Raw genomic sequence first — 20,558 nt, 5'->3', positions numbered from 1 at the left:
GGGGCAAGTACATTTGCGTGCGGCTTCGGTGCACGTGAGGTGGCTCTTCTTATACAATGCCCACAGTTGTAGCGCTCATTATGCAATGTCCACTGTACTGGTAGTGCCCCTTATATAGTGGTGCATGTGAGGTGGCTCTTCTTATACAATGCCCACAGTTGTAGCGCTCATTATGCAATGTCCACTGTACTGGTAGTGCCCCCAAGTAGTGGTGCCCCTTTTGCAATGCCCGTATTGCCCCCAGTAGTAATGTTGCCTGTAGTAATGCCCCCAGTCATTATGCCCCCAGTGGTAATTCCCCTGCAGTCATGACCCCAGTAGTTTACCCCCCCCTTTAGTTTAGCCTCCCAGTGGTAATGCCCCCAGTAGTTTAGCCACCAGTAGTAATGCCCCCCTGTAGTTTGCCCCATTGTAATTTAGTCCCTGTAGTTATGCCCCCTTGTAGCTTAGCCTTCAGTAGTAATGCCCCCAGTAGTTTGGCCCCTGTATTTATCCCCCAGTAGTTTGGCCCCCGTAGTTAAGCCCCCAGTAGTTTGGCCTCCCTGTAGTTTAGCCCCCAAGTAGTAATGCCCCTGTAGTTAAGCCGCCAGTAGTAATGCCCCTGTAGTTACGCCGCCAGTAGTTGGCACCTTTGTAGTTGGCCCCCAGTAATAGTCCCCCAGTAGTTTGCCCCCAGTAGATGCCCCCCAGTAATAATGTCCTCCAGTAGTTTGCCCCCAGTAGTAATGCCCCTTATGAGTTTGCCCCCAATAGATGACCTCCCAGTAGTAATGCCCCCAGTAGATGCCCCCCAGAAATAATGCCCCCAGCAGATGCCCCCCAGTAAAAATGTCCCCCAGTAGCTGCCCCCAATAGATGACCCCCCCAGTAGTAATGCCCCCAGTAGATGCCCCCCAGTAATAATGCCCCAGTAGCTGCCCCCAATAGATGACCCCCCAGTAGTAATGCCCTCAGTAGATGCCCCCCAGTAATAATGCTCCAGTAGCTGCCCCTAATAGATGACCCCCCAGTAATAATGCCCCCTACGAGTTTGCCCCAATAGATGACCCCCCCGTAGTAATGCCCCCAGTAGATGGCCCCCAGTAAAAATGTCCCCCAGTAGCTGCCCCCAATAGATGACCCCTCAGTAGTGATGCCCCCAGTAGATGCCCCCCAGTTATAATGCCCCCAGTAGTTTGCCCCCCCAGTAGTAATGCCCCTTGTTGATGCCCCCCCAGTAGTAATGTCCCCCGTAGTTTGCCCCCAGGAGATGCCCCCTGCTGCATTAAGGAAGAAAAAAACATACTTACAGAGCCCCGTTCCCGAGCCGCTGCAGTCCTCCTTCTCCCTGGGCGTCCGCTCCTCAGTCACTCAGCACTATGAGAGAGACGTCATGACTGACGTCTCTTCCATAGCGCACAGTGACAGCGCCGGAAGCCGGAGCTCAGTACTGAGCTCCTGCCTCCGGCTGCCGCTGTGCAGGGAGACGAGCGCCCGCTGGTAACACAATCTCAGCGGGCGCCCGTCATCTCCCTGTGCGGCGCAGGGGGAGAACGGGGACGGAGGCCAGAAATGACAGGGGGGGCACGGGCCCGAGTGCCCCCCCCCCTGGATCCGCCACTGCTCTGGGGTATTTAATAAACCTAAAGAGGACAAGTGGAGGTGTTGCCCATGGTAACCAATCCGATTCTAGCTATCAGTGATATAGTTCATTAAATAAAATGATAGCTAGAATCTGATCGGTTGCTACGGGAAACACCTCCACTTGTCTTTTTTTGTATGAACAAACCATAAGGCTGAGCGAGCAGCAGTCTAGATCATGGGTTCTATGAGCTAACTAGGACACAGGTGAGGTACATGGCACCAACACTTGGTAATATCATAACAAGTAAAGAGGTGGAGAGAAATCTATATTAAAGATTACCAATTGACTACATACTGAAAGGCTATTTCAGCAGCCAACCTATAGACTGCGTAGGTCATGAATGTGGCCGAGACAGCATAAACTCACCGGCTGGGAATGCGGCACGCCTCTTAATGCATCACTCTGGCAAGGAAGGGGTTACAGTTTTTTTGAGGGAGGAACGTAAGGGAAACTGCCTGGATTGTTATTGGCTGGATTCTGTATAGGGGCTGGTCTGACATATATATAGTCTTCAGACCTAGGACAGCCTGCCTCTTTTCCTGTTTTTCCGTGGAACTGCAAGTACTATTGAATGAATCTTATCTGTTCATTTTCAATTCTTCTTTTCATTTCCTAACTCTCTTCTCTCTTATTTTCCCCCCTCTCTTGTTCCTTCCCTATTCTTCCTTCTAGTTACCTCTGCTGTCTCCAATTCCTGCTCCCTTTCTCTGTTCTATCTACTCTAGTTCAATTTTTATGTTTTATGCAGCATCGGCTGAGTCGACGCAGCACGGGCCTCCCCGCCCGGCTCATGGACTTCACTGAGGTCCGGCCGGGCCGGGGTAGACCTGCTGCGGCTGCTGGATGGGAGACTCAGGGCGTGCGCGGCCGTGCTCGGCCGCCCGCCCGTGCTCCCCTACGTCCGCACTCTCCTCTCCGTCCCCGCCGCTGGCTGCGGCCGTGGATGGAGCGCGGGAGGTCCGGTTGCCGCTGAGGCGGCCTGACAGGGACGGTGTCGCGCCGTCGCTGATCCCTGTCGGCCGCGCGAGTCATGTGGGGCGGGGACAGCGCTCCCGCCTTGCTGCTCGGCGGCTCTCAACCGCCGATGGAGCCTGCTGTGGCTCGTTGAGTATGGCGGCTGACACTGTTCTCTGTGGTAGGGAGACTGGGGTCCGGATCCCACAGGTATCTTGTTTTAAAAAAAAAAAAAAATCCCATAATCATATTTCTCCCATAATATTTCCTAACTACCCCGTGTCTATGGCATAAAAATAAAGTAAATAAATCAATATATAAATAACCGGTTCAAGGCCGGCCAGGGCACACCTACATTTTGGGACACGCTCCAGTGGGGGGTCGCGTGGCTGGCGGACCCGAGGGGTCCGACGGCGCGCGCGTGCCGGCATTTCCTGCAGTCACCAGGGGGGCCCATATGCTCGCTGGTGCTCTCAGGTCCGGGTAGCGCCCTCCCGTGGCGGGGCGGCGTTCCCGCTCTGCGGCCGCAGATGTCCTGTTGCCGCCATTGTACCTGGCAGGGCCCGTCGGTCGGGGTCTTTCCGCGTCCGCCCGCGGTGGGGACGAGCCACCTGGCCTCTCCTGCCGAGGTTGGCCCCGTGGCGCCAGCCCCTTCCAAGTTGGCTCGGTACCGATTCCTTCTGCCGCCGGACGCGGCCGTGCAGCCCCTGCCGGTCATGGGCTGGGGTCCCAGCTGCCGGTCACTCGCCGCATGATGGGTGGCATGCGCATGCGGGTGGCGAGTGATCTGGCCCTCCCCATGTTCCGACACGGCTGCGGTCAGCCCTCAGTCGGACGTTGCGCTGCCCCCATCTAGCTGTCACAACACTCCGTTTTCTCCTCCTGAGGCCTATGCTTAGGATAGGAGGAGGCGCAGCGCTGGCGGTTCAGCCAGGGTTTATCGCTGCAGGATAGATGTGCCGTTATACCCAACAGTGACGGCTCTTCCGGGTCCTTGCTCCCTACGGGTGGTTTGCAAACCTCCCGTGGGGGCGCAAGACTTGCGTTCCGTGTCTGAGCTTAGAGCTACGGCGTCTGCTCCTTTGGTAGACGCCACCGTCTTTTACGCCATTCGTGCCACAGTCATGTCGGCTGTGCCGTTCCGTACACAGGGGACAGGGGCCTGGACACCGCTTCTTTGGGCTGATAGCTTCGCGCAGACGCTTACGCCGCTACTGTCCTCTGGCAGAACGGCCGGCCCGCGCCAGATCTGCTCGTGGCGGCCGTGGGACCAGTGGGGTCCACGGGAACTATGTCTCTTTTGTCTCCCCAGCCGTGGACGTCGGGACTGGAATGGAGTCGGCCGGTGCCTCAGCGAGTCATCCGAAGGGTGCAGGGACGGACGGAGTTGCTTCTCGTACAGGTGAGTTTTCTTCGTACCCTGACTTGTCCCGGGGTAGTGCGTTTACCCCCAGTAGCGTTGGCTCTAGTACTCAGCCCGTCCTCTAGCGAGGGTAGACGTACGCGTAGGTTTCCCAGCAAGCGCAGTAGACACAGGCGTAGGCGTCGGGGCACGTACTCATCCCTTGGCTCAATGTTCCCGAAGGGGGTGTCCTCCGACGGCGATTGGCACAGGGTTAAACGGCGCAAGAGCCGGTATTCAACCTGTTCCGCCTCGCAAGTGTCGTTCGAGTTGGACACCTTTCACTGCGCTAACACGGCGGTGCACCGCGGTCTGATGCCCCGGGTCCGGGACGGGATCCGTAATGGCCAATACGTCAGTATCTTCTCCCTCACTAGTGTTGATCGTTAAGCTTTGCTTTCGGCTCCGTAGACATGGACAGGGCAGCAGCCGCTTTGCGATTCTACCCTAATTGGGTTAGGTTCATGTTAACCTACGCGGCGTGTTATTTAGAGACCCTCCCGGATGAGCACACGAACCTAGCGCTCTATCAATTCTTTATACACGTGCCGTACCAGGAGTATAAAGGGTCGGCTGGGCGTCGTTACTATTAGGTCTTCCGGTGCACTCTTCTCGGCGGGGAGATCTAAATTTTCGGTATAATGGATGTCGAATTGTGCTCGGAGCTGCCGACGGCCTCCGTGGGCACCGAAGTGGGCAGTACGGCGAGACGGTGGCCAAAGCGGCCTGGCTCTCGTTCTGCTGCTTTTTGAGCGGGTCCATCCCGTACATGGCATGGTACATGCTTCGCTTTCCATAATACCCAATGTGAGTTGGTAGGTGTCGTTTTCGTCGCTCATGCCCTGGCTGCGAGGGTACCCGCTAGTGGGTCCCGGCAGTGGCGGATCCAGGGGGGGGGGGCACTCGGGCCCGTGCCCCCCCTGTCATTTCTGGCCTCCGTCCCGTTCTCCCCCGGCGCCGCACAGGGAGATGACGGGCGCCCGCTGAGATTGTGTTACCAGCGGGCGCCCGTCTCCCTGCACAGCAGCAGCCGGAGGCAGGAGCTCAGTACTGAGCTCCGGCTTCCGGCGCTGTCACTGTGCGCTATGGGAGAGACGTCAGTCATGACGTCTCTCTCATAGTACTGCTGAGTGACTGAGGAGCGGACGCCCGGGGAGGAGGAGGACTTCAGCGGCGCGGGAACGGGCTCGGTAAGTATGTTTTTTATTTCCTTAATGCAGCGGGGGCATCTCCTGGGGGCAAACTACGGGGGACATTACTACTGGGGGGGCATCAACAAGGGACATTACTACTGGGGGGGGGAAACTACTGGGGGCATTATAACTGGGGGGCATCTACTGGGGGCATCACTACTGAGGGGTCATCTATTGGGGGCAGCTACTGGGGGACATTTTTACTGGGGGCCATCTACTGGGGTATTACTACAGGGGGGGTCATCTATTGGGGCAAACTCGTAGAGGGCATTATTACTGGGGAGTCATCTATTGGGGGCAGCTACTGGGGCATTATTACTGGGGGGCATCTACTGAGGGCATTACTACTGGGGGGTCATCTATTGGGGGCAGCTACTGGGGCATTATTACTGGGGGGCATCTACTGGGGGCATTACTACTGGGGGGTCATCTATTGGGGGCAGCTACTGGGGGGCATCTACTGGGGGCATTATTACTGGGGGGCATCTACTGGGGCATTACTACTGGGAGGTCATCTATTGGGGGCAAACTCATAAGGGGCATTACTACAGGAGGCAAACTACTGGAGGACATTATTACTGGGGGGCATCTACTGGGGGCCAACTACTGGGGGCCAACTACAAAGGTGCCAACTACTGGCGGCGTAACTACAGGGGCATTACTACTGGCGGCTTAACTACAGGGGCATTACTACTTGGGGGCTAAACTACAGGGGGGCCAAACTACTGGGGGCTTAACTACAGGGGCCAAACTACTGGGGGATAACTACAGGGGCCAAACTACTGGGGGCATTACTACTGAAGGCTAAGCTACAAGGGGGCATACCTACAGGGACTAAGCTACAATGGGGCAAACTACAGGGGGGCATTACTACCGGTGGCTAAACTACTGGGGGCATTACCACTGGGAGGCTAAACTAAAGGGGGGGGTAAACTACTGGGGTCATGACTGCAGGGGAATTACCACTGGGGGCATAATGACTGGGGGCATTACTACAGGCAACATTACTACTGGGGGCAATACGGGCATTGCAAAAGGGGCACCACTACTTGGGGGTCTATATAAGGGGCACTACCAGTACAGTGGACATTGCATAATGAGCGCTACAACTGTGGGCATTGTATAAGAAGCGCCACCTCACATGCACCGAAGCCGCACGCAAATGTACTTGCCCCTTCCATGGTGCCCCCCCTATCATTTTCTTCTGGATCCGCCCCTGGGTCCCGGGGCTGGTTCGGCTCGAGAGTTTCCGGTCATGCTCCGGCAGAATGTTCGGGCTGATGTTTCGTTGGGTTGGTGGATAGCCCCCCCCCCCTTTTTTTCGGATCCCCCCCCCCTTACCGGATTTGGTCTTGTCCCCTGTCGGGATAGTGCCCAAGAAGACCGCGGGTGAATTTAGGCTCCTCCGTAATTTATGCTATCCCCGATTATCAGTGTAGAGTCATTTAGCTGTCCTTTGTTTCGGCCATAGCCGCCATTAGGTCTTTTGGAGCTGGGGCTGTGATGTGTCACTTGGACATCCAGTCAGCATTCCGTCTTCTCCCTCTCACCCTTCGGCCTTTCGGTTTATGGGCTTTTTATATTGGGCGATGGCTATTACATAGATCGGTGCCTCCCTATGGGTTGTTCTCCCTCTTGCGCATACTTCGAGGGATTCAGTTCTTTCCTCCATTGGTGCCTGGAGCATGCGACCGGCGATCGGCGAATTTCGCACGGCTCAAATGATTTCCTTTTGATCGGGCCACAGGACTCGGATCGCTGCGCTAGCTTGTTGCGGAGGGCACTCGCCCTCTTCGCACACTTCGGGATCCCGGTGGCGCCTGAGCGGCTTTAGCGGCCCTCTGCATCCGTAGTTTATCTCGGCCTTCAGATTGATTCGGTCGCTGGCCTCTGTAGGCTCCCAGTGGTTAAGGTGTTACGTCGTCACGTTGCTATCCTTTATGCGCTTGCTGCGGGCAAGCTTACTTTCATGCCGGCTCAATCTCCCTTTGAGCCTGTTTAATTTTGCTTGCAAAATGGGAGCGGCCGATGGTTGGAATTCGACGCCCGCATCATTTTCTCGGATTGTCCCTCGCCATTCGGCGGTATTTATGTACAAGGGATGAATTTCTGGTTCATTTCAGCGGCGTCTGTGTTGGGTGGGAGGCGGTCGTGTCTAGCCCCTCCCTGGAGCTTTTCACGGACGCCTCTGGCGCTTGCGATTGGCGAGCGCTTCACGACACACTTGCTGTTGCTGAAAAATTTTCCCATGCTGGGCGCATTGGAGCTCTGGCGCTATGCCCTGCGTAACAAGCAGGTGGTCTTCTGGGGCGTGTTTTTGCCATCATTAGGCAGGAGTCTACATCCTTGCCGGTACTGCGGGTCTTCGCGCAGATAGTCTTGCCGAGCACAACGGAATTACTGATACCCTTTCTCGCAACGACTGGCTGCGGTTTAGGCAGTTGGCTCCTGCGGCTCTAATCCAAATCCAAAGGGACTTCTGTCCTGCTTCTGTGTGCGGACTGGAGGATTTAGCCGCAGGTCTTTGGCTCCTGCAACTTGCGCGGCTTGTCTGGCCGCTTGGGAGCGGTGGAGTCGTTACCTTCTGGAGAGGGGCCATAGTGGTAAGACCCCTCACAAGGCAGATGGCCCATAGTTGCATTGGATTCGGGATGTCAGGGATGGTGGCAGAAGGCCGATCCCTGCACATCGGGGCAGCCGGCCCTCAGGGATGGTGGCAGAAGGCCAATCCCGGAACATCGGGGATGAAGGCCCTCCAACATTTAGGATATTATTTCAATTATAATTTTGAGATATTTTCTTTTCATGTGCTGTATGTTTTCTGCTATGTGTGATACCTATTTCAACCATCCCTTAGTTAGAGAGGGAGTTTTTCATCCAAGTTTCGATTTAATAGGCCTTCCTTTCAGTCAATAAAAGCCGTCGGCGAATGCCACGACGGTTTGTGGTGTAGGATTCAGCGCTCACGATACGAAGATACGGGGATACGATACGGGGATACGAGGTTCGCCTCTTCATGGCGGCCTTTACGATGGCCTTCCACGGTGCGTCCCGGTTGGGTGAGCTGGTGTCCGTCTCTCGGACTTCTGCCTCGCCCATGCTGGCGGCCCACGTCGTCGTACCCCCCCCCCCCCCCCCCCCCCCGACGGTTAGTGGTGTAGGATTAAGCGCTCCAAGACTGACGTAGTCGACAGGGCGCTGTGGTTCTAATGGGTCAGGCTCGTGTGCGGGGCATTTGTCCAGGTGCCGCGGCCCGGTCTTATTCGTCCGTACGGCCTTTTGGGGCGTTGTATTTTGTACCTGGGTCTATCTCCGGCCGACTATGGGACTCACTCTTTCCGCATCGGCGCTGCTTCAGCTGCCGCTGTGGCGGGATGGTCCGAGGTCGAAGTCCGGGCGCTGGGTAGGTGGAGGTCTGGTGCAGTAAGACGCTGTATCAGGCCTTTTCCTCCCAGTGCGCCCCTTTGAGGACTAGCCGCTCGTCGCAGTTGCACTTTGTGATTGCCGGGGCCTTGAGGAATTTTTGTTTTATCGTTGGTTTTAATTACGGCTTTTGCCGGCTAACGAAGTTTTATGTTTTTGCCTCAAGTCAAATTGGGCGACCCCTCCCCCCCCCCCCTCTCCCTGATGCAGGTTAGGTTACCCATTTTCTCCATACATTTAATTTCTTAACCTCAGTAACACCCTTCTTTTGCAGGCAGGCGGCTAGATCCGCGCTTTCTATGGCTTGTCGGCCATGGGTGGCAATTATCTGGTGCGCCGGGTCTTGAGGTCTTTTTAGTTTCCTATTCTGTTTTCTTTAGTTTGAGTTGAGTGAGTTTTTCTTCGTATTCTGCTTTGTTTAGATGAATTGAGTTTTCGGTTCGGTGGCAGGTTTGGTAATCTGGCGGTTGGCCGGTTTCTGAACGGTTATTTTAGTTTAACTTAAGGAGTTTATCGTCAGTAAGTTCGGGTGAACTTTTAGGTAATTTTATAGTCTTATTATTAATTGATGGGCACCACCGTACCTGGTGGGCACATATGATAGATCATAAACATGTGTGGATATCGGGGCCGGTGGCCCTATTTTTTATCCCCTAGGGGCGGAACGTATCTCCGTCCCTACAACTGTTGGTGGGCAGGGGTAGTGGCAGAAGGTCGACCCCTAGCCTTGGATTTTTTGATTTTCGATGTCTGGGATGGAGGCAGGGGGCCGATCCCGGAACATCTGGAGCAGAATGCCCCCTCACACATATGTTTTTATTGCTCGGGATGGAGGCAGGAGGCCAATCCCGGAACATCTGGGGCAGAAGGCCCCCTCACACACATGTTTATTGCTCTATTTCGTCATATCATTTTGGATTACCCTTATTAAGTTCTTTATCATGCTTAACCGTTCTTCTCCCCGCCACCTTAGTTAGAGAGGGAAGTCTGCATTCTAGTTTTAGTATTAATAGGCCTCCCTCTCAGTCAAAATAAAAAGCTGACCCCTTTCACGCCAATTACGGTTGTTGTGTCTTTATTTACTAAGATAAGTGTGCATGAGTGGCGTGCATATGCATCTGACGTGTGAAGTTTAAGACTGCGTAGGGCATGAATGTGGCCGAGACAGCATAAACTCACCGGCTGGGAATGCGGCACGCCTCTTAATGCATCACTCTGGCAAGGAAGGGGTTACAGTTTTTTGAGGGAGGAACGTAAGGGAAACTGCCTGGATTGTTATTGGCTGGATTCAGTATAGGGGCTGGTCTGACATATATATAGTCTTCAGACCTAGGATAGCCTGCCTCTTTTCCTGTTTTTCCGTGACCCACCCGCCCGCCCTGGAGAGTCGGTTTTTTGTTGCTCCCCTGGGGTTGTTTGTGTCGGCTTTTGGTGGCCGGTTTCTGAACGGTTATTTTAGTTTAACTTAAGGAGTTTATCGTTAGTAAGTTCGGGTGAACTTTTAGGTAATTTTATAGTCTTATTATTAATTGATGGGCACCACCGTACCTGGTGGGCACATATGATAGATCATAAACATGTGTGGATATCGGGGCCGGTGGCCCTATTTTTTATCCCCTAGGGGTGGAGCGTACCTCCGTCCCTACAACTGTTGGTGGGCAGGGGTAGTGGCAGAAGGTCGACCCCTGGCCTTGGATTTTTTGATTTTCGATGTCTGGGATGGAGGCAGGAGGCCGATCCCGGAACATCTGGGGCAGAAGGCCCCCTCACACATATGTTTTTATTGCTCGGGATGGAGGCAGGAGGCCAATCCCGGAACATCTGGGGCAGAAGGCCCCCTCACACACACATGTTTATTGCTCTATTTCGTCATATCATTTTGGATTACCCTTATTAAGTTCTTTATCATGCTTAACCGTTCTTCTCCCCGCCACCTTAGTTAGAGAGGGAAGTCTGCATTCTAGTTTTAGTATTAATAGGCCTCCCTCTCAGTCAAAATAAAAAGCTGACCCCTTTCACGCCAATTACGGTTGTTGTGTCTTTATTTACTAAGATAAGTGTGCATGAGTGGCGTGCATATGCATCTGACGTGTGAAGTTTAAGACTGCGTAGGGCATGAATGTGGCCGAGACAGCATAAACTCACCGGCTGGGAATGCGGCACGCCTCTTAATGCATCACTCTGGCAAGGAAGGGGTTACAGTTTTTTGAGGGAGGAACGTAAGGGAAACTGCCTGGATTGTTATTGGCTGGATTCAGTATAGGGGCTGGTCTGACATATATATAGTCTTCAGACCTAGGATAGCCTGCCTCTTTTCCTGTTTTTCCGTGACCCACCCGCCCGCCCTGGAGAGTCGGTTTTTTGTTGCTCCCCTGGGGTTGTTTGTGTCGGCTTTTGGTGGCCGGTTTCTGAACGGTTATTTTAGTTTAACTTAAGGAGTTTATCGTTAGTAAGTTCGGGTGAACTTTTAGGTAATTTTATAGTCTTATTATTAATTGATGGGCACCACCGTACCTGGTGGGCACATATGATAGATCATAAACATGTGTGGATATCGGGGCCGGTGGCCCTATTTTTTATCCCCTAGGGGTGGAGCGTACCTCCGTCCCTACAACTGTTGGTGGGCAGGGGTAGTGGCAGAAGGTCGACCCCTGGCCTTGGATTTTTTGATTTTCGATGTCTGGGATGGAGGCAGGAGGCCGATCCCGGAACATCTGGGGCAGAAGGCCCCCTCACACATATGTTTTTATTGCTCGGGATGGAGGCAGGAGGCCAATCCCGGAACATCTGGGGCAGAAGGCCCCCTCACACACACATGTTTATTGCTCTATTTCGTCATATCATTTTGGATTACCCTTATTAAGTTCTTTATCATGCTTAACCGTTCTTCTCCCCGCCACCTTAGTTAGAGAGGGAAGTCTGCATTCTAGTTTTAGTATTAATAGGCCTCCCTCTCAGTCAAAATAAAAAGCTGACCCCTTTCACGCCAATTACGGTTGTTGTGTCTTTATTTACTAAGATAAGTGTGCATGAGTGGCGTGCGTATGCATCTGACGTGTGAAGTTTAAAATATGTTATATTGACTTTGTGACTCCACTGCATTAGACGGCGGTCACTGATGCTCTCTGCATTAGACGGCGGTCACTGATGCTCTCTGCATTAGACGGCGGTCACTGATGCTCTCTGCATTACACGGCGGTCACTGATGCTCTCTGCATTACACGGCGGTCACTGATGCTCTCTGCATTAGACGGCGGTCACTGATGCTCTCTGCATTACATGGCGGTCACTGATGCTCTCTGCATTACACGGCGGTCACTGATGCTCTCTGCATTACACGGCGGTCACTGATGCTCTCTGCATTACACGGCGGTCACTGATGCTCTCTGCAGTATATAGCGGCAATGGGATGCTGTCAATTTACCTACAATCAAAATCCTGACGGCCAAAATACTGACATTTAAAATGCCTTTTTCCTTTGAAACTGACTTGTTCATACCATCTCAGTGGACCTGAAGGGGGAATAGTGTGCCGAGCGCAGCAAGGCACCGTGCCCGAAGCATGGTGAGCACTTATACGGTGTCCATGTCGACCTATGTTGACATACACACCAACAAATTATGAAAAACTTGTGTTGACTTTTTGACCTGTTGACATTTTAATGACGGTATTTTGACCTTGTTGGTATTTTAAATGTTGGTATTTTGACATCGTTCAATTGTTGTCGGTATTTTGATTGTAGGTATTTCATACTAAACCCGTAGTCACTGATGCTCTCTGCATTATATGGCGGTCACTGACGACGTCAACACTATATGTCAGTCACTGACGCTCTGTATATTGTATGGCAGTCTCTGAGGCTCTGTGTATTGTATGGCAGTTACTGAGGCTCTGTGTAATGTATGACGGACACGGTGATGATTTCTTCATTTATATGGTGGTCACGGTGATGTTCTCTGCCACATATGGCGGTCATATAGGCTGGGCTGAGTCTTTCCCCTAGGTGACAGAAACCCAACTTCACCGTTGCTTAAATGTACAGTAGCTTTTACTGAACGTTTGGCTATTACATTACTTTATGTGTTAGCAAGGTTAAAATGATAAAATGCTACACGAGCACCACACAGGGCTTGATACGTTCCCTTCTTTCCCATATCATGTTACGGTTTTATAAATATCAATCCGTGTTATAAAAGATCAATCCATTCTTATTTTTTTATTGCAGCATTGTACAGTGTTGATAGTGCGGACTGGTCATTATAATGCTTAACATTAGAAAGCGGTTAACGGCTTGGAGCCGCTGAGTGTCTGGTGGCATGGGGAAGAGAACCTATAAAATAAGTGCAGCACAAGTGAAATCCAGGAGAAGTAATGGAGTAATGGAGACAAAGTGATCAGACAGGCACAGAGGTTAATTTTAATTGAATTTTCACTCCCATTCTCAATAACTTTGGTGCGTTCCGCACTACTCCCCCTCCCCGCCACCTAATTACTATTACTGTGAATGGAAGGGGGTTATCCAAATTATTTTCTAAATAGCAATTTTGTCCACCATGAAAAGCAAACTGATGGGAATAGAGAAAAACAAATGAAAATGACTTAAAATGCAGACTGACGGACAAGACAAGCTGGTGTGTGTCCTTCCGGCCACTTGAGAAAATACAGCAGGACTGCGATCTTTCTTTTGCTTAGGCTCAAGGACTAATGTCACAGCAAAACATCCAAGCACTTATCTAAAATCTTTCCTTATCAGCTCACTAAAATATGAAGGTCAATAAAATAATATTCCACTGAGCTGGATGCCTTCCAGCTTGGCACAGAGGCTCGGGAGTGAAATAACACAGAACCTACATTAAAGTTCTGCCTTCTATTCCAGCTTCAACAAAGCAGCAACAAATTACAGCTGCAGATGATCACAGTAGTCTCATCCAGAGACAACAAATGGCGTCTAGTGACCCAACTCTATAGTCGGGTGTCTCACCTGGGGTTCCGTGCCTTCCCCATCGTCATCCAGGTCTTCCCGCGTTGCTTTCCGGGTGCCCATATTTCTGAAGGAGGCCAGTTTTGAGCTTCTTCTCTTGATGGCATCAAACATGATTCGGAAGAATCTGCAGAAGACAGACAACAAGCGGAGTTTGTATGGATCCAAACCAGACATATAGGGGCTAATTCAACCAATCTCTCTGACCCAACGCAAATAGCGAGTTTTACCATATAGCGCATGCGCAGAAGTGAAATCTCCATCCGATTCAGAGAAGGATGGCTCTTGGTCAGATCTGGCTTTGCGTGATATGGTCATTATAGGGTGCGAACTGTGCTGTGACCATGCGATTTGGATGGTATAGCTAAAGTTCTGTGCTATTCTGAGTCACGCATACAGGGGAAGGGGGGCCTGCGTCTGATGGATCTCTTGCACCTAGTAAGGGTGCAAGAGGTATGACATAGGACAAAAGACTCCCCATACCTTTTATCTCCTATTCCTCCATCCTATAGATGATGTCATGACTAAGGGGTCTATTTACTAAGCCTTGGATCGAGATAAAGTCAGCAGAGATATAGTACCAGCCAATCAGCTCCTAAATGTCATTTTTCAAACACAGCCTGTGGCATGGCAGTTAGGAGCAGATTGGCTGGTACTATATCTCCGCCCACTTTATCTCCTTCCAATGCTTAGTAAATAGACCCCTTAGTCTCTGATGACTGGCTGATCACTTATTTAGATCAGGGTCCATCCTAGTCCTGGCAATGCAATTTTAAGCTTAAGTACAAATAACTGTACATAATGTCCCATGTGTAATAAGTACAGAAAATAAGATTTTAAACCTACCGGGAAATCTTTTTCTCCTAGTCCGTAGAGGATGCTGGGGACTCCGTAAGGACCATGGGGTATTGATGGGCTCCGCAGGAGACATGGGCAATATAAAGAACTTTTAGTTTGGGTGTGCACTGGCTCCTCCCTCTATGCCCCTCCTCCAGACCTCAGTTAGAGAACTGTGCCCAGAGGAGATGGACAATGGAGGTCATTCCGAGTTGGTCGCTAAGTTTTTCGTTCGCACAACATATTCGCAAAGTTGCATTAATGTAGTAAATTTGCGAACATCCGCCCCCAACGTGTTTTTGCACATTCGTACGCAGTATTACACAAAGTGGGCGTACGCCAAATGACATCGCAGTAATGCGAAACCATCGCAGCAATGCGAAACCATCGCATTAACACATACTTCATCGTAAAAATACTAAGTTGTAGTAGATTTACACATTTTTCCTTAAAAGTGCACACTTTAAAGGAAAAACGCACAACAATGTTTTTTTTTGCTATTAAGTGAAATTACACCTTTCAGTTTAAAGTCCACAAGCCCTCGTCAATTACGAATCCAATTAGTGTAATGATTGATAATGTTCCAAACCAATTAAGTCAGCAAAAAAAACCTGAAGAACACTTTGTTGCCATAATTGGCCATCAACATGTAAAAGTCTAAAATATAAATATAGATGTTTTTTGTTTTTTTTTGTTTTTGGTTTTAAGGTGTTGATTGTGAATTAAGGTGTTTACATGTTTATTAACACAATAATCTCCTTATTTTTTTTTTAATAATCTTACGTTATATGTGTGAAATGTTTTATGGAATCAATTTCTGCTTGCCAATCTGCTGATCCTTTTTTGCATTAATAAACACAACACGCGGTTAACTTTAAACAACTTGTTTTTATTGGGGTTTTTTTTGTAATCAATAAATGTATTTTTTTTTTTTTTAAATCATGCAAATTTTTGTAAATGATCCAAACAATTAATTAACCCATGCAGGTGTTGGCGCATGGTTTCAATAATTCCCCCAAAACTTGTGGGATCTCCAACTGCAACATCTGAAATTAAGATGCAACATAAACATTAATAACTTAATCACATTACTTATTATCCAAGCAAGGCACAAAGCACACTTAAATGCAGGCATGTCCAAACTGCTGGCCTCCAGCTGTTGTGAAACTACATATACCAGCATGCCTTGACACAGTTTTGTGGTCAGAGAATGCCAAAGCTGTGTCAGGGCATGCTGGGATGTGTAGTTTTTATCCAGCTGGAGGGCTGCAGTTTGGACAGGCCTGCTTTAATGCCTAAGTGACTACATCATGGCTGCTTTAAGGATAAATCAGTAGCATAACAACACACAAGGCTGCTCAGCAATGTTTTTTTTTTAAAAACAAGAAAGTGTACCACACCATGGGGTACATTTACTACTACGGGAGTTCAATTTAAGATGCGAAGTTGACCATAGCAACCAATCAAATTAAACATGTTATCTTGTAAAAGTGGCCCTAAAAACTTCAAATATAATCTTATTGGTTGCTATGGGCAACATCCCATGTTAAAGAGAACTACCATCTTAGTAAATGTAACACCATGTTGGCATTCATTCACATCTGTAGTGAAGAGAATTAAATTTAAGGAGGTTTGGTCCTGCATCATCACACTGCATATCAACATCTTCAGAAGGACTACATATCCTAGCATGCCCACAATCCCTGAAACCCGCCTTTACTAAATAAGGTCAAACAGGTTGTGAAAAATACAAAAAGCATTTTGTGAGTGTAACTTTCACACCACAAATCATTGTGTTGTTCGGCTGGCTAACAAAGTGAAGCATGTGATTTGAAAGTGCAAACATTATGAATACACAGGCACAAGTGTAAAAGACTAACAACATACTAAACTCCACTCAGGTAGAAATGTTAGGCAGAAAACTGAGCACATATTAAACCATGTTGTCCTGGCAACCTTGTCAAACTAATGAGTGTCGACCTAGAGTGGACACACAAAACATTGCACACATAAACACTACATATAATGATACTCACAAAAATTACAATGCAACATGAACACCATCAATAATAACTCAAAATGTTTTCCATGCTAGCTGATTTTCAACAGTACAACAGTGCATGTTTTTACATTGTAAGTGTAAGTAGGTAATATTTTTGATAGAAATGTTAAAACACTTACTTTCCTCAGCAACATTATGTTCACCACTGAGACCATCAGGGGCTTCTTCTGCCCATTCAGTGGGTGGTGAAGGCAGCTGGATGGGGGAAGGAGGAGGGATGGGGGAAGGAGTCTGGATGGGTGAAGGAGGAGGGATTGGGGAAGGAGGAGAGATGGGGTAAGGAGGAGGGATTGGGGATGTAATTTCTGAGGGTGGGTCTGATTGAGATGGTGAGGGGGGCGGAGAGAATGTTTGTCCAATAGAGGGTGAGGGGGGCTGAGAAGGGGAGTTGGAAGTAGAAGGAGAAGGGGACTGGGAAGGAGGAGAAGGGGGCACAGAAAGAGAAGGAGAGGTGGGCTGAGAAGGGGAGTGGAAAGGGGAGGGGGCCTGGGAAGCTGAGGGGGCCGGGGAAGCTGAGGGGGACTGGGAACCTAAGGGGGACTGGGAACCTGAGGGGGACTGGGAAGGTGAGGGGGACTGGGAAGGGGAGGGGGATTGAGAAGGGGAGGGGGAGTGAGAAGGGGAGGGGGAGTGAGAAGGGGAGGGGGAGTGAGAAGGGGCCTGATTTTGCCTCCCTGCATCTGGTTGCCGTTGTGGTCGTCCTATAATGATATATGTGTTATATTTTAGATTGCATGTTAAATTTCAGAAACACCATTTGTCAATTACACTGTTCTGTCCCATGTAAAAGACACAGGGCTTGTGTTTTTTTTTTTTATTAAGATTTTTCTAACTCTTCATGTTGGCCACAGCAACCAAAATGATTCTACTAAACTTTTTTTATGCTCATTACTGAATCTATTCCATTGAGTCATATTGATTGGTATAGGCAACATCACCAGATCACTATTCAAGCCACCTTATTATATAGACACCACTGATCAGGTTATTTGGTACAGTTTCCAGCCTGGGTATTAATTCTGGACAACATGCACTTGTTTTGAATCACTTTGCTACAGTCAGTACTGTTTGCCCTAACCACACACACTGTCATATTTATTAAATTTGTTCAGTCAGTGTTGCAATTACAGACTACCACTTAGTGTAATTTTGCAAAATTTATGCTAATAATCTCTGTTATGTAATGTAACTTACTGCGTGCACGCAGTGCCCGGATTTGCTGGCGGATCTCCGCCAACAGTTCAGGAGTCCTCCTGCGGAGATCACTCCATCTCCTCTCCAGTTGAATGATGGTCCGCCTGCTGCGGACGCGAGACCGCAGTAGGTGGCGGACCTCCGCGTAGGCCTCGCGCTTAACCCGATTTGGGATAAAGCGCCCAACGCGGCCGACCATCACCGCAACCAGGACGCGGAGCTCCCGCCTGGTGAAAGGTGCTGCACGCATCATGGCAATGGCGTTTTCCTTATTTGGGCATATATTTATAGTGTGTGTTAGCATGTGATTTGTCTAAAATCTATGCTGTCATTTCAATTAACTTTATTGATCTTTGCAATGCTGTGAAGAGCACAGTGGTAATTTCGCTCGAGCGGAAATACGCAGTCGCGGAAGAGAAAAAAGAAAAAAATAATTTAACACACAACCAACTAAAACACCCACACAAACACAGACACACACACACACTTTTTTAAGAATTTGTAAAAATATCTGTGTACTCACCACAGTTTGTGTGATAATTCAGCTGGACAGTCACAAAGTGGTCCACATTCATTTTAATTTGTTTTTTTTTTATTAAAAAAAAAAACAGGATTTTATGAAAGAAAAAAAATAAGGACACTATTTAGCAACATCACATTATTAGATTCGAAAATAACACATTGTAAGCTTAACCTGTTTACGTTTTTTTTTTTATAAACATAATTAGAGATTCCCACACACCCGAATAATTACACAATGACCTTACAATAGTAAGCCAAATGTCTGCGTTACTAAATGAGCATAAGCATACTGTGTTTTTGATTATTTTCAAAAAGTAAATAAAAAAACACTATACCTGAAATATTCTTCAACAATGCTTGCCCTGACTTGGCTTCCCCTCCGTGTAACACTCCCCCCACCGAAGCGACGGATAACCCCTGGCTCCTCATCAGGCAATTCCTCTGTCTGAGGAAGCTCTACGCTACTCCTTACCGCGATGTTATGTAGTATAGCGCACAGGACCACTAGTTTACTTGCCATCTCCGGCGAATACATGATGTCGCCACCAGTGCGGTGGAGCACACGAAACCGGCCTTTAAGGACCCCAATTGTGCGCTCCACCAGCTGTCTAGTGGCAGTAAGCGCGGAGTTAAATGCCGTCTGTGGTCCTGGCCTGGGATTACGGTAAGGAGTCATGAGCCAGGGGGTGCAAGGATATCCACGGTCTCCTGTTTGAGGAGAAGAAAAAATTAGAAAGAGTATATTCCTAAAATTGTTTAAAAATGGCAGGAAATTATGTTGGCCAACTCACCCAATAACCACATGTCTGCTCGTTGACTTGATCTTAATCTGTGCCATATCCCTGATTGTCTAATGACATAAGCATCATGCGAGTTTCCGGGAAACTTGGCATTCAGGGAAAGGATCTGGAGGGATGGCCCACAAACAACCATTACATTCAGAGAATGAAACAGTTTCCTGTTTCTATAAATTTCTTCATTATGTCTTGGTGGCACAATAGCTACATGTGTGCCATCCACAACCCCAATAACATGTGGGAAGCGACTACCACCTTCCTCAAATTGCCGCTTCACCACATCTAGGGCACCAACATCCAAAGGCATAGCAATAAATTGCTTAACCCGCTTTATGAAAGCCTGGCAGACACGCCGCAGGACCTTACTGAACTGGCCCTGCGACATGCCCACCAGGTCTCCAACAACATGTTGAAAAGACCCTGTGGCCAAAAAATGTAACACAGCAAGGAATTGTGTCAATGGTGGTATTGCTGTAGGATACCGAATTGAAGACTCCAGATCACTCTCTATTATGGAGAGAGTGTCTAGGATTAGATGTGGTGGCAGCCTGTATCTACGCACAACAACATCATCTGGCATCCCAAAAAGTAGGACACGGGTGCGGAAAATTGGTGGCCTAGCACGCCTCCGTTGCCTTGGTTGATGAGGAGCCGGTTGTGGTTGTGGGGCTGGCGGTTGGGGTGGGAGTGCTGCCGTGGGTTGGGGTGGGAGGGCTTCTGCTGCCACAAACACTGACATCACACACTTTAAAAAAATTAAAAAGATATGTTGAATAAGACAAATGCAATCCAAAAAAAAACAAAAAACTAAAAACGGGGTGTCAACTTACTGCAGGAGCATACGACATTTTTTCTGGGTTCAATTCCGGAACAATTTGAAATTGAGACAAAAAAGGAAAAACACAAATTAAAAGTGTGAAACCTACATAGTTTTTTCTAAAAAATAAAATAAAAATGTCAACCAACAATACAGACACATAATAAGAGCATCAAAGACATAACAAACACCTAAGTATAAATAACGAAAAATCGGTTCGACATCTAAAATAGATTCCAATAAAAATTTAGCCCTTTAGTAGCTAGTACAGGCAAGAACAGCACTACTTTGCAGAACAATCCTGTGAAAAATTATTTTATTTATTATAAAGATGGATGACAAACATAAGCAAAACACTTTGAACAAACACAAACAGCCACAAACACAGGCCAAGGGGACTTACCTGCTCCTCCAAAAACAGCAGTAAATTAGTGTTTTTGGGCACACTAAACAACACAAACCAAAAGGGGATAAATCTCCCAAAATAAGACACCTACAAGAGCGCAAAAATGACAGTAAGCACACATAGAGCCCATTAACACAAACAGCCACAAACACAGGCCAAGGGGACTTACCTGCTCCTCCAAAAACAGCAGTAAATTAGTGTTTTTGGGCACACTAAACAACACAAACCAAAAGGGGATAAATCTCCCAAAATAAGACACCTACAAGAGTGCAAAAATGACAGTAAGAACAACATTTTTACATTAGTCCACAAAACAGAAACACTAAAGCACAGGTTTAGTGTTATA

General features: G+C 48.8%; 2 protein-coding genes across 2 annotated transcripts in view; both read right to left on the bottom strand.

The window, feature by feature from the left end:
• The window catches only part of LOC135050816 (DNA-directed RNA polymerase I subunit RPA1-like), a 61,260-nt gene extending 47,559 nt beyond the window's left edge, over nt 1-13,701 (bottom strand). Inside the window, exon 1 of the mRNA XM_063957130.1 lies at nt 13,578-13,701. Coding sequence (XP_063813200.1) covers nt 13,578-13,691 — 114 coding nt within the window. The 5' untranslated portion in view covers nt 13,692-13,701. The remainder of the gene's footprint in view (nt 1-13,577) is intronic.
• A 3,395-nt stretch (nt 13,702-17,096) lies between these two features.
• Nucleotides 17,097-19,252, bottom strand: LOC135005612 (putative nuclease HARBI1). Its single transcript, XM_063951957.1, has 4 exons — nt 18,984-19,252; nt 18,528-18,900; nt 18,194-18,215; nt 17,097-17,177 (listed from the first exon to the last, which is right to left on the bottom strand). Exons 1-3 carry the CDS (start codon nt 19,123-19,125, stop codon nt 18,212-18,214), a joined length of 519 nt encoding a protein of 172 aa, XP_063808027.1. The 5' UTR covers nt 19,126-19,252; the 3' UTR covers nt 17,097-17,177; nt 18,194-18,211.
• Between the last annotated feature and the right edge of the window lie 1,306 nt (nt 19,253-20,558).

This window comes from Pseudophryne corroboree, chromosome 1 (genome assembly GCF_028390025.1).
Source record: "Pseudophryne corroboree isolate aPseCor3 chromosome 1, aPseCor3.hap2, whole genome shotgun sequence".
NCBI lineage: Eukaryota > Metazoa > Chordata > Amphibia > Anura > Myobatrachidae > Pseudophryne > Pseudophryne corroboree.
Note: the sequence above shows the minus strand (reverse complement) of the source record. Positions and strands in the feature narration are given on the sequence as shown.

What these genes read in the sequence shown, in the direction of transcription:
- LOC135005612 (XM_063951957.1), bottom strand. Translation starts at nt 19,125, where the DNA reads ATGGTTGTTTGTGGGCCATCCCTCCAGATCCTTTCCCTGAATGCCAAG. An exon ending in AGCAGACATGTGGTTATTGG is followed by an intron (nt 18,901 to 18,983) that starts GTGAGTTGGCCA and finishes CTCCTCAAACAG; the next exon opens with GAGACCGTGGATATCCTTGC.